This window comes from Cydia amplana, chromosome 6 (assembly GCF_948474715.1).
Source record: "Cydia amplana chromosome 6, ilCydAmpl1.1, whole genome shotgun sequence".
In the NCBI taxonomy this organism is placed as follows: Eukaryota; Metazoa; Arthropoda; class Insecta; order Lepidoptera; family Tortricidae; genus Cydia; species Cydia amplana.
Genome location: NC_086074.1, coordinates 17,252,902 through 17,267,604, shown reverse-complemented (window position 1 = coordinate 17,267,604; position 14,703 = coordinate 17,252,902). Strand labels below are relative to the sequence as shown.

The window sequence follows — 14,703 nt, the reverse complement described above, 5'->3', positions numbered from 1 at the left end:
GATTTAATTGACTTGCTAGAGAGCTAATTTGTTTCTCCCTATTGCGGGAGCAATTCTTGTTCCAGGACGGCCGAATGTTACCATAGCCACCAGCCTGCCACAGCCTACCCGCCAAAACCAGCCAATAGCAAGCCGAGCCAAGCCAGTGGAGCCAAGCCAGTCCGCCCCTCCACCTGTACCTGCTGCCCAGGTGGAGCGAAGTTATATAAACCCAGCGGAGCTCATTGTGGGGCATTCCTTGATTGCGATCACTTGATAAGGGAAACCTCTGTTCGATTACATATATAATTGTTTAATTAAATTGGATACATAATCAATAAAACCAGTTAAATTATATCTTCAGTTTTATTGGTTCCATGCTTCACATGTGCCAAATTTCAACTTATTGAAAAGTGAGTAAAATGTCTTTAAAAAACCCGTAGGGGTCGGATCAAAAACTAGTACTTAAGTCAGACTCACGCTTGACTGCACATTTCTAATAGGTTTTCCTGTCATCTATAGGTTAAGAACTATTTAGTGTATTTTTTTCAATATTTTAGACCCAGTACCTAGTTTCAGAGATAAGGGGGGGAAAGGGTCATTTTTTGCCTATTTTCTTGAATAACTGCTAAACTATTTATCTTAAAATAATAAAAAAATATATTTGAGATTCTCAAAATGAGCTCTTTCATTTGATATGTAACACGATATAGTTTGAAAAACTTTATTTTTAAATTTCTCTTTTACCCCCCAAAAGTGGCCTTCATATTTAAAATTCATTTATTTACGTTACATCTTCGTCTTTAGGTCACAAACTTACATATGTGTGCCAAAATTTTGCGTTGCGGCGGGCGTCGCCGCAGAGCGGTTTGCGGCGCCGCAGATTTCTGATTTCTGATTTGTATGGAATTTAAAAAAAACTGTTTTGAAACCTATCGTGTGTGGTATTAAACGAAAGGGCTTTCTGAGCCGATTCCAAAAATATCATATCATTATATTTTAGTCATTTTTTTTAGGGTTCCGTACCTCAAAAGGAAAAAACGGAACCCTTATAGGATCACTCGTGCGTCTGTCTGTCCGTCCGTCCGTCTGTCACAGCCTATTTTCTCCGAAACTACTGGACCAATAAAGTTGAAATTTGGCACACATATGTAAGTTTGTGACCTAAAGACGAAGATGTAACGTAAATAAATGAATTTTAAATATGAAGGCCACTTTTGGGGGGTAAAAGAGAAATTTAAAAATAAAGTTTTTCAAACTATATCGTGTTACATATCAAATGAAAGAGCTCATTTTGAGAATCTCAAATATATTTTTTTATTATTTTAAGATAAATAGTTTAGCAGTTATTCAAGAAAATAGGCAAAAAATTACCATTCCCCCCCTTTATCTCTGAAACTACTAGGTCTAAAATAATGAAAAAAATACACTAAATAGTTCTTAACCTATAGATGACAGGAAAACCTATTAGAAATGTGCAGTCAAGCGTGAGTCGGACTTAAGTACTAGTTTTTGATCCGACCCCTACGGGTTTTTTAAAGACATTTTACTCACTTTTCAATAAGTTGAAATTTGGCACACATATGTAAGTTTGTGATCCAAAGACGGACATGTAACGTACACAAATGAATTTTAAATATGGAGGCCACTTTTGGGGGGTAAAAGAGCAAATAAAAAAATAAAGTTATTCAAAATATATCGTGTGTGTATCAAATGAAAGAGCTCATTTTGAGAATCTCAAATATATTTTTTTTATAATTTTAAGATAAATAGTTTAGCAGTTATTCAAGAAAATAGGCAAAAAATACCATTCCTCCCCTTTATCTCTGAAAGTACTGGACTAAAATTTTGAAAAAATTACACTAAATAGTTCTTTACCTATAGATGACAGGAAAACCTATTAGAAATGTGCAGTCGAGCGTGAGCCGGACTTAAGTACTTAGATTTTGATCCGACCCCTACGGGGTTTTTAAAGACATTTTACTCACTTTTAATGAAGTTATAATTTGGCACACATACCTATGTAAGTTTGTGACCCAAAGACGGACATATATGTAACGTAAACAAATGAATTTTAAATATGTAGGCCACTTTTGGGAGGTAAAAGAGCAAATTAAAAAATAAAGTTTTTCAAACTAAGATATCGTGTTACATATCAAATGAAAGAGCTCATTTTGAGAAAAGTTTGTAAATTTCTGTACCTAAAAGTGTTTCAAAATAAAGTTTATTAATTTAATTATTAATTAAACTTTGGAATGATCATTTTAAGATAAATAGTTTAGCAGTTATTCAAGAAAATAGGCACAAAATGACCCTTTCCCCCCCTTATCTCTGAAACTAGGTACTGGGTCTAAAATATTTAAAAAAATACACTAAATAGTTCTTAACCTATAGATGACAGGAAAACCTATTAGAAATGTGCAGTCAAGCGTGAGTCGGACTTAAGTACTAGTTTTTGATCCGACCCCTACGGGTTTTCTAAAGACATTTTACTCACTTTTCAATAAGTTGAAATTTGGCACACATATGTAAGTTTGTGATCCAAAGACGAACATGTAACGTACACAAATGAATTTTAAATATGGAGGCCACTTTTTGGGGGTAAAAGAGCAAATAAAAAAATAAAGTTATTCAAAATATATCGTGTGTGTATCAAATGAAAGAGCTCATTTTGAGAATCTCAAATATATTTTTTTTATAATTTTAAGATAAATAGTTTGGCAGTTATTCAAGAAAATAGGCAAAAAATTACCATTCCTCCCCTTTATCTCTGAAAGTACTGGACTAAAATTTTGAAAAAATTACACTGAATAGTTCTTTACCTATAGATGACAGGAAAACCTATTAGAAATGTGCAGTCGAGCGTGAGTCGGACTTAAGTACTTAGATTTTGATCCGACCCCTACGGGGTTTTTAAAGACATTTTACTCACTTTTAATGAAGTTAAAATTTGGCACACATACCTATGTAAGTTTGTGACCCAAAGACGGACATATATGTAACGTAAACAAATGAATTTTAAATATGTAGGCCACTTTTGGGAGGTAAAAGAGCAAATTAAAAAATAAAGTTTTTCAAACTAAGATATCGTGTTACATATCAAATGAAAGAGCTCATTTTGAGAAAAGTTTGTAAATTTCTGTACCTAAAAGTGTTTCAAAATAAAGTTTATTAATTTAATTATTAATTAAACTTTGGAATGATAATTTTAAGATAAATAGTTTAGCAGTTATTCAAGAAAATAGGCAAAAAATGACCCTTTCCCCCCTTATCTCTGAAACTAGGTACTGGGTCTACAATATTGAAAAAATACACTAAATAGTTCTTTACCTATAAATGACAGGAAAACCTATTAGAAATATGCAGTCAAGCGTGAGTCGGACTTAAGTACTTAGTTTTTGATCCGGCCCCTACGGGTTTTTTAAAGACATTTTACTGACTTTTCATTAAACAAAACATATTGTTAAAAATTGTGTAATGCGCGGAACCCTTGGAACGCGAGTCCGACTCGCACTTGGCCGGTTTTTAGGGTTCCGTAGCCAAATGGCAAAAAACGGAACCCTTATAGATTCGTCATGTCTGTCTGTCTGTCTGTCTGTCTGTCCGTCTGTCTGTCCGTCCGTATGTCACAGCCACTTTTCTCCGAAACTATAAGAACTATACTGTTGAAACTTGGTAAGTAGATGTATTCTGTGAACCGCATTAAGATTTTCACACAAAAATAGAAAAAACACAATAAATTTTTGGGGTTCCCCATACTTCGAACTGAAACTCAAAAATTTTTTTATTCATCAAACCCATACGTGTGGGGTATCTATGGATAGGTCTTCAAAAATGATATTGAGGTTTCTAATATCATTTTTTTCTAAACTGAATAGTTTGCGCGAGAGACACTTCCAAAGTGGTAAAATGTGTGTCCCCCCCCCCCCCTAACTTCTAAAATAAGAGAATGATAAAACTAAAAAAAATATATGATGTACATTACCATGTAAACTTCAACCGAAAATTGGTTTGAACGAGATCTAGCAAGTAGTTTTTTTTAATACGTCATAAATCGCCTAAATACGGAACCCTTCATGGGCGAGTCCGGCTCGCACTTGGCCGCTTTTTTTTAATTATAATAAAAATAATTTTCAAAACATACCAAGTTTGGGCTTCTCCAGATACAATACCGTTCAATATTTTTTTGTAAAATATACCTCAAATTATACCTAATATCCTACGAGGATATTAGGTATCTAACACTAAGAAAGCAATTTTGAAAATAATTACATGAAGTACTTTTTTTTAATTTTTCAATTTTACAAAGTGTGATCTATGAATTTCTCAATTAAATATTTAAATAGAAAGCATAAAATTAATATAAGTATAACGGTTTTCCAGAAAGTCGCTTATATCTCGGAATCTATAATTCGTAGTAAAAATTATTTATGTAAGAATTAACTGAAAAATCTCACCTTTAAATATTAAAAATTGTAAATTTAACAAATATTTTTCATTCAACAAAAATAATACTTTAAACAAGTGGAATCATATAGGACATATATGTAGGTAAACAAACCAAAAGTATACAGCTAAGATACGCGACCCGGCCACCGCGCCCCGCGCCCCACGGCCGGATGGTCAGCGACACCTTCTAGTAACTCGTGAGGCCCTGGTACTTGCTCTTAGTTAAATTACAATTTTGGATAGTTTTTTTTTTCTCGATTTTGGCCACAGTAGCCTATGGAGACTAACAAGCAACGCTAAGCGGTGTTCGTAGTCTATGGATCTTGCTATATTACGGGTGTCACATGCGCGTTTCTGACTTCTGAAGGAATTTTATTGTTTCTACTATAGAACCTAATGAATATTTTGTAAATTAGCAGCAATGCACTTAGTACTCATCAATCAATTAAAATTAGGTTGGCAACAATGTATTTAATACAATATTTTTTAAGTGGTGATTACACGAAGTATCGTAAAAGTACCAAAAAGATACTGCGTGTATGCACAAATACTTTTTTGGGGAATAGACTAAAGACTTGTCTTGACAACTATAACATAGGGGTTTAAAGGTGTGTGTATGAGATGACCTTTTAAATGACAAATAAAGGTACGGGAGTAGAAAAAATTAAAACAAATATACTAAATGTAAATATTTTCAAAATTGCTTTATTAGAATTAGATATGGGGATATTAGGTATAATTTGAGGTATATTTAACAAAAAAAATTTTAACGGTATTGTATCTGGAGAAACCCAAACTTGGTATGTTTTAAAAAATATTTTTATTATAATTTAAAAAAAAAATACTCAAATGTAATGATGTGATATATTTTTGGAACCGTCTTAGAAAGCCCTTTCGTTTAATACTACACACGATAGGTTTCTAAACAATTTTTTTTTAATTTCATACAAAAAAAGATGACGTCATAACTCCTCTCGTTTTTTTATTTGTTGGTGCTTCGGGTCAAATTGTTTCAAATGTCCTAAAGATCAATCGTACCGATTTTGATACCTTTAACACCATTTACAGCGTTTTTTGGCGAACCGCTATCGCTATAACAACAGCAAGAGCAGAACACGTGTGAAGGGATCCATGTCTGATTAAACAACTGGTAGTCGAATTTTATTCTTTACTATGCAGCGTGGCATCACACGCGGCGCCGCACGCCGCTTGGCGGCACCGCGCGCGGCGAAACTCACCGCTTTGCGGCACCGCGCGCGGCGCCGCGCACCGCGCTGCGGCACCGCGCGCGGCACCGCGCGCGGCGACGCGCACCGCTTTGCGGCGCCGCGGCGCGGCACCGCAAAATTTTGCGTTGCGGCGGGCGTCGCCGCAGAGCGGTTTGCGGCGCCGCAGATTTCTGCGGTGCCGCGCCGCGCGGCGGCGGCGGTGCCGCACCGCGCACATGTGGCCGGGCCCTACCGACCGTATTCACCGTATTATATTGCAAAAATTTAAATAATATTTTGTTCAGTAATCCTTTACTGTTTCTAAGCATGCTTCGTAAATGCTCACGTCACATGCATGCTCAGTCAGAGGCGAACCACGTTCGACGTCTTGCCGCCCTGTCACACTTACGTACGAATTTACAAGTGCGACAGAGAAGCAACATGTCGAACTTCGTTCTGATGACTTAGATTTCCCGCGCCATTCGGCCATTTTGACAAGTGAGTTAGGATCAAAAAGGCGTAAGATGTATGAAAGCGTGCAGCACTTATTAGCACTTACGCTTGTTGTCTTTCGTGTTTAATTTTTAACGTATTTTCGGTAGTGAAGCGGTGATATTTGAAGTGTCTGTCTCACTCCCTCTTTTGGTATTTCTAATTCATTGTTTCATTTTGAAATGAATTTTAATAGCCAGTTTAAACTCTCGCGCGAGCCACGAGACGAGCCGCGAGCCCACCGCTTACACTCTCGTCTCGTGGCGCGGCTCGCGGCTCGTCTCGTGGCTCGCGCGAGTTTAAACCGGCTAGAAGAATTTGAAGTGTTCATGTCAATGTCACAGTGACGAGGTGAATGGTACAAACTCAACGCATTTCTCGGTGGACCTTTTGCCATTGCAATAAGGTTTGTAGTTCGGCAGTTGACAGTGTGGACGGTTACTCGTTTCTTAATTTGAGTGTCAGTGAGCCGGCGAGCACCTAGCGGCTCGCGCCTCGCGCGAGAGTTGGTTGTAAGGGGCGTGTAAGCTATTAGGCCCGCGAGTGAATTTGAAAGGATGAGAGTTTTTTGTAATTTGAAGTGTGTGAATGATTTGTGTGGCAAGAGGTGTATGTGATGCGCGCGAGTAAATGAGTAAAATGAATGGAGGAGTGAAGTAAGACATTTTTGCGGTGTGAAGTACTGCGACAATTTAACATAATGAGCGGTACAAAAGAGGTGCCTCGCGAGTGAGCGACTCAACACTAATTCTGGCGCAAATGGAAAATGATATTAAGTCCCTGGAGCCTCTTGTAGTTTTAAAGTCAACACACCTTACTATCCAAGTAGGGAACAAATCAAATCATTATATGAAATATAGTCCGTCAACCAAATCTTGTCAGTAGCAATGTAAAGCAAACTAAAGTAGGGCAACACTCAAAGAGCAGTATTGCGCTAAGAAAAGCAGCAATGTACATCGAACCAAAATATTTTTTTTTCCGCTGAGCGCGCCCTGCGTACGTCAATTCAAATTGTCACTCGCGGTTTATTGAAAAAATTTGAAACATGGACGGACAATTTAAAAGCGATGTTAAAACAATGTTAATCAAAATGATGAACAAATTTGAAGATATCAAAAAACAACTCCCTAACGTAGTGCTTATATTCTCTTTGTTCCCTATCTATGTCTTCTAAAGTTTACTAAAATAAAATCATATCAAAATGCAGATAATTAGATAGTGCATATATTTGTTATTTACAATATAATATGCCACTTGTTAATGAAAATTAGTGTACTCTTCTGGATTGATATGACATACCTGTGTAATTTTTTTGATTGGTATATATTGTACAATAGGATTACATATTAAAAATAAAACAACTGATATGTGGGTGTTTATTTAATTTAAAGGTAAATAAGATAAGGGTCACTTTAGCTTACACTATAATTCAGGTCATTAATTGAAAAAATATAATGAAGTTACCAATGTTACCGGGTCACTACAACCAAGCATAATACTCTGTATATAAATAGTCACAACTGATTGCTGAAAATATTAGACATGTGGGCCTATGGACGGTTTCCAGGACACAATTTATGGTCTTGTTTGGATAGATTTAGGCATACGTTTTAATTTTATTTATGTCTTTTAACCCTAAAACAAAAAAACTGAACATAATCTTAAAAGTTCGAAAGAGTTCTTCCAGTATGTACTTGTCATAACCTCAATTTTTAGTAATGTTTACCATCAACGAGCATGATTGTACATTGTAGGCCCCTTAGCTTTGCTTATTCTTATTTAATGTATTGGTATTTAATGGTGACAGCAGAAATATCTCTTGAAACAGAAACGATTCAGAATGAAAACCAAATGAAAACAAATAAGGTGACGGCTGTCATTCACGATCCACATTCCACAGATAAAACACAGATGACACGCATTTTGGAATTATTCGAACACAGTGTTGCTAACCTGCGATTTTTCAAATTTGCCGCCTTTTACTACTGACAAGATTTGGTTGACGGACTTTATATTTTTTTCCCGATTCGCCACCCTATCCAATTCGCCGATTCCCGCCTCGGCCACCGGTGGACCTGGCTGACTGTTTCATTGAGCTCTTATTTAAAAAGCTGGACAACAACAAATACAATAGCAGTAGATTGTCTAAAATATTCATTAGGGTGTCGCCAAGGATCCGCGCCACTGTGGCGGACTTGACTGCCGATGACTTCATTCGGTGTTCACAAATACAATAAGAAACATGCCATTAATCTTTACAACTGATACAGGAGGATAATCCTATAAAAATATATGTATTCAATTCATGTAGCTTGAATATTGCCACGTAGATCCTTCAAATTGCAAGACACTTGTGTTGTAATTGTGAAATTAAGTATAAAATCGCATCAACAAGGTCGACACGCAACATCCGCAATTATGAAGCCTTAATGCTATGCTTGTGGTATGTAAACGTGTTGCTAATGTAAATAAGACTGCTTGAACACAGTGATGTCATCGTGAATAACTTCAAGAAAAAGGTACTTAACTGATAAGAGGGATCTTTAGTGGAGAAAAAATATTCATAAATGAAGATAGTTTAGGCGGTGTCTCGATATGATAATGAATAGTGTAACCAACATTGAGATATTATTAACTAAACACAAAAAACAAAACGTGCACTTGAAATGGCGGCTCTTAGTTTAAAAGAGATTGAAAAAAGGAATAAATCCTATCAGTAGGTTGATTATACAAGTACTGGTAGCTGGAGCTTAAGTGGCGGCGCCAGTGGGGCGTCTGAGAGTGCTCGTTATGAGATGATGTCACGGGATCGGGTCACGTGGGAGAACTAAGGTCTTGGCTAGGTCTACATGTATATGTAGATTCATCCATTGCAGTTTCGGGACCAATTTTCAAGTAACTATGATCAAGAAATTGATGACCCAGCTGCAAAAGTGCAAGGCCACTTTATGAATGAATTCCATTCATAATGTATTCATGTAATTTAACAGTTTACGGGCAAGTCATTGATATTTTGTGTCACTTCGTACCTTGTCATAGTAACAGTCAATATGAACGCCGATAGGGATCTCATGATGTGATGGCAAAGGACGAAATGACACAGAAATCTGTCTTGACCGTACCAGTTATCTTACTGGAATCATTGCATCTGTTTGGGCGAACTAAACAACGAAAGCAAATTCGCATTTTTTATGGGAAACGAGATTGCTTGAACAATGACTGCTACGAGACAGATACTCGTAGTTAACCGTATAAAATAGTCAGAGTCCACAAGGATAATAGCCCGGGAAATCTCGGCAGAACCTTGAAACTAAGTCACGTCGCGCATCCTACGTTAGCGGAGGATATTTCCTTGACCTACTTCTGGAAAGAATTTCTACAAGGGCATCCAGTATGAAAGTTGTAGCCTTAATAACAGCAACCTTCAAGTGAGAAATCTTTGGCATCGCAAGTGATTTCAAGCTCATTTTCCTCAAACGAATAATGATTCCTCGTACTCTTACCTTACCGAAATTATTACCTATATATCTTGCAGTTTACGATTCTTTTGACATCCAGGAGATTGTCCTTTGCATATCAATGATAGAGGATAAAGGACATAATCAATAAACTGATCAAGGCAATCTCCATTTGTCCAAGGAGTCTGGTGTCAACACTCAAATGACTAGTAGATTACAGTGGCATTCAGAAGTGAATCAATAACTGGATCCGGTACAACGCGGGTGAGTCCTGCGTACAACCCTTTGTTGTGTTGCATGTCACCGATCATTACTAAACCAATAACGTCAGTAAATAGCTGATTCATTGATACCTATAGCCAAACGTCATTGTGTGGTTTCTGCTATTAAATGATTTCAACCACAGGAAAACGGTGAGGAAATTACCGGAGAGTTACGATACATTAATTATTCAATGAGTAGGTGCTACCTGTTGCCTGCAGGGCGAAGGGAGCTTGGTCACGCGAGCCGCGACCCAGTTAGGGTAGCGCTGGTGGGCTGGTGCTGTGCAAGTCAAATATTTTACAAAGTACAACAAGTGCACAGGCAAAGACTTTGTACAATCTGATAAGGTAGTAGGAATCATGTAGCACTTGTGAAAAATCAGGTACCTTGAGTCGGACCAAGCTTACTCGGCATGGCATTTTAATGTGTGGAAATGTTATCAGTGATGTCAAATTTCTATGAAAATATGATGTTTATAATGGCACTTTCTCACTTTATTCTATTCAAGTCTGTGTAAAGTTAGCTTCTTAGTCGGACCCTACCTGCTACAGCAGCTACAGGAAATAATGTAGGGTAAAAGTACCTATTATCGACCTCCAACCAATGATAGGTAAGTTCAATCCTTCAATTATGTATTAGTGAAAATTGGGGCAATCAGGCTGTGGGACACGAACAATTGAATGATTTCAACTACATAGTTAATTTGTAGATATAACATCAATCAATGCACATTAAGGTCTTTATTTTCCTCTTTGAGTGTCACACCATCAGTGATTATACATAGAGGTACCGGTGGTAAGTAGGTTTCCAATATTTTGAAGAGCATTTTTCCTGCTTTATGAATATCGGATTGAAATCAAAAATGTTTTGCCAATTTTCAGTAAATTGTTTGCTGTTACTATTAAGTACCTACATGCTTTATGCTTTGAATTTAACATGTTTTAATGAATTCCACGCCTTTCTCAGCATCTTGCATTCAGCAAGTTTGCATTGTGTGGCCTGCGTGCCATCTCGAAGTCTCGAACACAACACATGGCGTTTTTTCACATGCCGGCAGGTGATGATGCATTGGTATTCCCCTTTTCAAATACATTGCATATGCCACACATGGTTTACATCCACCTTTTATAAAATTGTAATGCATTACCAATGACTTATCCACTGGAAATTGGTAAGACTCCCTTTGAGATTTTTAGAATTGTTTTGTCGGATGTTTATCTTTTAAGATCATGTGCTGCCATAATTAGTTAATTACTCAATTCTATTAAAAATGAAATGACGTTGAACTTACTTTCTATACACTGACAATGTTAATTTGAATTGGTGATAGGTATGCCATGTCATCCAATTACAGTGACATGTTATAATTAATGTGTGTGAAGTTTCAAATAGGTGCGCTATTATTATAATTATGTCAGGGGTATTTTAAATTTTTCATAGGTATTTTACCTACTTAACCTAAATCCAAGGCAAAACAAAACATGAACAAAAAACCATGAAAAATAATGACTGTAATGAACGCGCGTAATTATCTTTTTGCAGAGGCAAAAAAATCGTATTCATATTACGCTTAATAGAATAATGAGATTGGTTTCTTAGCAAAAGTGGACCTAGTAACTAACCAAACGTTGAGATTCAAGGTCAGTCATTGTGTTGTTGAGTTGAGACCAAAAAAGAGCGCCAGGTGCAAAAAGTTTCGTTCGGCTGATATTATTATATTTGCATTTTAAACTTTAGCAGTTAGGCAGTAAGAAGACTAAGAAGGTACACCTCAGAAAGGAATATTTTATTATTTTGGTTTAAGTTTACTTTTTTGTTAGATATTCCTAAAATCTGCATTGTTTTTACTTATTGAAAAATTCATACTTTATACGTTAATTGCGTTATCTAGTGTTGTGAATAACGCACATTTTGAGGCTTAAAGACTCGAACCCATAAGACTCTCGAGGCTTAACGCCTCAAAGGCCCAAAGACGATTTCTTACATCCATACGCGTAAAATAAATAAATACAATACTCAAATTTAGTCGAGTCTTCAAGACTTACGAGTCTTGAGGGCTCGAGTCTTAAGCCTAAAAATAAGCGTTATTCACAACACTGGCGTTATCATATTTAATTTTAATGTACTAGAGAAGTAGAGATACTAGAAAGGTACGGTACGCTAATAGGGGCGTTTACCTTACTTGAAAATGTCACGTTAAAATAAAGTCGTCACCTATTTTAATTAACGATTGAGTTAAATTAAATTAAGAACTATGTTACTACTTTTTACTACGTTGGGTGACGTTGGTGCACTTCATCGTCATGAACAGGGAACAGAGGAATCATGAACTGGGCGTATCCAGTTTTCAAACGTAACCGTAAGGCGGCGTAAGCACAAGTAAATACATACCTACATCATATATAAATTCATTTTTTTGGTGATTAGAAATAATTTTTGTTTTGTAAATAGTTAAGTAGTATTTGAGATAGACATACCTACAGATTTATTTAAGTGCCTATTTGTATGTCTTAAACTACCCACGCTAATGCGAATAGTTGCGCAGTAAAAACAATTAAGTACATAATTAAGTACCTGAGGACCATAAAGTAATTTTGAGTTTGTTTTTATTGCTTAAAAGAAAAAAAAACTTGTTCACGATTTTTCTGTAGAACATCCTTTTGTTTCAACGTTTTGTTATCTCTCGGACAATCCGATTCCGAGCGAGCGTTACGTTCAAATTGTAAAACTGACGCAACCTCGGGTAAACCTCCGAACCTTAATGGCTCCACAGGTATGGCCACGTCACAGGGCTGTCGGTTGACCACGGACCGGAACCAAAAACCGGTTCTCACTCACCGCGAATAGCAAATTGAAGAAGAACAGCACATATTTCACAAAACTCGTACCACAACCCATGTTGGACACTGTTTTGGTTCTCACAAAACTTCACACACTCGCGGTTGTTTACTCGGTGCGCTGACGGGACGCAGCCTACTCAGGTTGGCGTCGGAGACTCTGTGAGGATCGCGATGGCCGCCGCTCGCCCCCTGCCCCTTCACCTCGCCCCGCGCGCTCGCAGGTACACGCTATTCATCATCGAACATGTTCGTCGACAAAAAGCCCATCGGCTTGCATTATCTCATCTCGGTGCGATGCAATCTACAACTTTTATTATTTACCAGATGCCACACTGTTATGCAACAGCTTTTTGTTCGAAGCTAAGATAAGGTTCGCCTCTAATGTTATGTCGATTATGAAATGAGGACCTACTTACTCGTATAGCAATGACCAATCTTAGAAGACCGATTCGATTAACGTAAACAAAAATTGGTGCGGTGATGGACAGCGCCGAAGTGATCTCATAACTCCCATAAGTGCTATGAAAGAACCAAATTGGGTACAGAATAAGTAGGTACCTATAGCTACTTGTGTACCGAATTTTCTGATAAAGACTGCATTGTAAACTGCCAGTTAGTAATTAAGTACCTACCTACCACACGCAAACACAATATACCTTATATACCAGAAGACTAATCCCCATCTGGAACCTATAAGTTCTTTAGCCCTCATGCAATAAAATATATCGACCGAACATGCTCGACAATGAATAACCCGTTATTATGCATCTTTGCTTTCTTGTTATGATCAGATGCTCGGAATGCAGAATATTTTCAAAGGATAACTTCTCCAAGCTCTCGCCTCACTCGATTATAACCCCAAGCGATTTCGACGTTTCTATAAATAAAGTTGAAATTCCAGTGAAGACGTGGTTTTGATAAGAGTTTGCTGAAGTTAGTCATGCTCCCTTGGTTACTTGGGGAGAAAAGCCAGACAGGATCACGGTAAATACTTTTAGTCGGAGTGAATAGGATATATTGTAGATATGTATATATTTATGAATGAAAATAGTTGGTACGTTGGCAGGGTGTGAGATACCTAACTTATCGACACAATGCAGGGACATAATTCATATACTTTTCACAAAATGCGGGATGAGTGGTTTTCGCGGTAACGAGATCCCGCGTTGCCTCGTTCTGGGGGAGACTGCGCCTTTCCGACAACAAAATACTTGTGGCTGTTTCTGACGATATAAGGAGTCCGGTGTTTAAGCGCTGGATTTCTGTTCACATGAACCAGAACAGAAAATGACTCGGCACTTAAAATGTGCGATCATGATTTATTTTAACATTTTATTTTATTTTAACATTTTTAACATGAGTGGCACCCCTCTACAGTGTCAGTAGTTTTAGTTTTAAATTAGTTCTAATGCAATTTGTATATGGGTACTGCCTGAAATAAAAGCTTTTTATTTTTATTTATTTTTATTTTATTTTTGCAATATCGAGGACAGTTTAGAGGTTTTAGAACTGTGCAAAAATCCGATTAAGAACAAGTTATCAAGTTTATTTCACGGCAATTCTAGCGACGATAGTGGGAAATATGAGTCCAAACACGTGGAGCCAATTAATGGGTATTTTACCCTATAAATCTCAAGTCCTCTGATATTGGCAGGTACCTATAAATTTATTTCTCTTCATATAAAATGGTACCTACTTACATGAAGTTTGATGCTTTTACATAAACTGTTGAAGTTATGCAGTTACTTTAGTACCAGAAGCAGCACTACTATTTGTATTTAGGCCATTTTAGGGGCCGTCCATTAATTACGTGAGGGATTTTTGACTGCCTGTTACCTCTGTACGCTTAAACCGTTGGACCGATAAGTTTTTTTTTTATATTTACTTAATAAAAGGATGTTATCATATTTGAGGATGTCACCCCATAGTTACAAATCAAAATCACAAAACCTTAGCTTAATGAAGATGGGAAAGGGCAGGATAGTTTATATATTACAGAAATCATCCCCTAAG

At 37.0% G+C, this 14,703-nt stretch overlaps 2 protein-coding genes across 3 annotated transcripts in view; both read right to left on the bottom strand.

Annotated features, from left to right (window-relative positions):
- LOC134649000 (CD63 antigen-like) overlaps positions 1 to 12,853 on the bottom strand; it is a 72,392-nt gene extending 59,539 nt beyond the window's left edge. Inside the window, exon 1 of one of the 2 annotated variants that reach the window (XM_063503688.1) lies at positions 12,689 to 12,853. In XM_063503688.1, coding sequence (XP_063359758.1) covers positions 12,689 to 12,748 — 60 coding nt within the window. In that variant the 5' untranslated portion in view covers positions 12,749 to 12,853. The remainder of the gene's footprint in view (positions 1 to 12,688) is intronic. The other variant, XM_063503689.1, reaches the window with a different exon arrangement.
- LOC134649163 (uncharacterized) overlaps positions 1 to 14,703 on the bottom strand; it is a 194,956-nt gene that overhangs the window by 122,086 nt on the left and 58,167 nt on the right. The gene's annotated exons all lie outside the window — the stretch shown is intronic.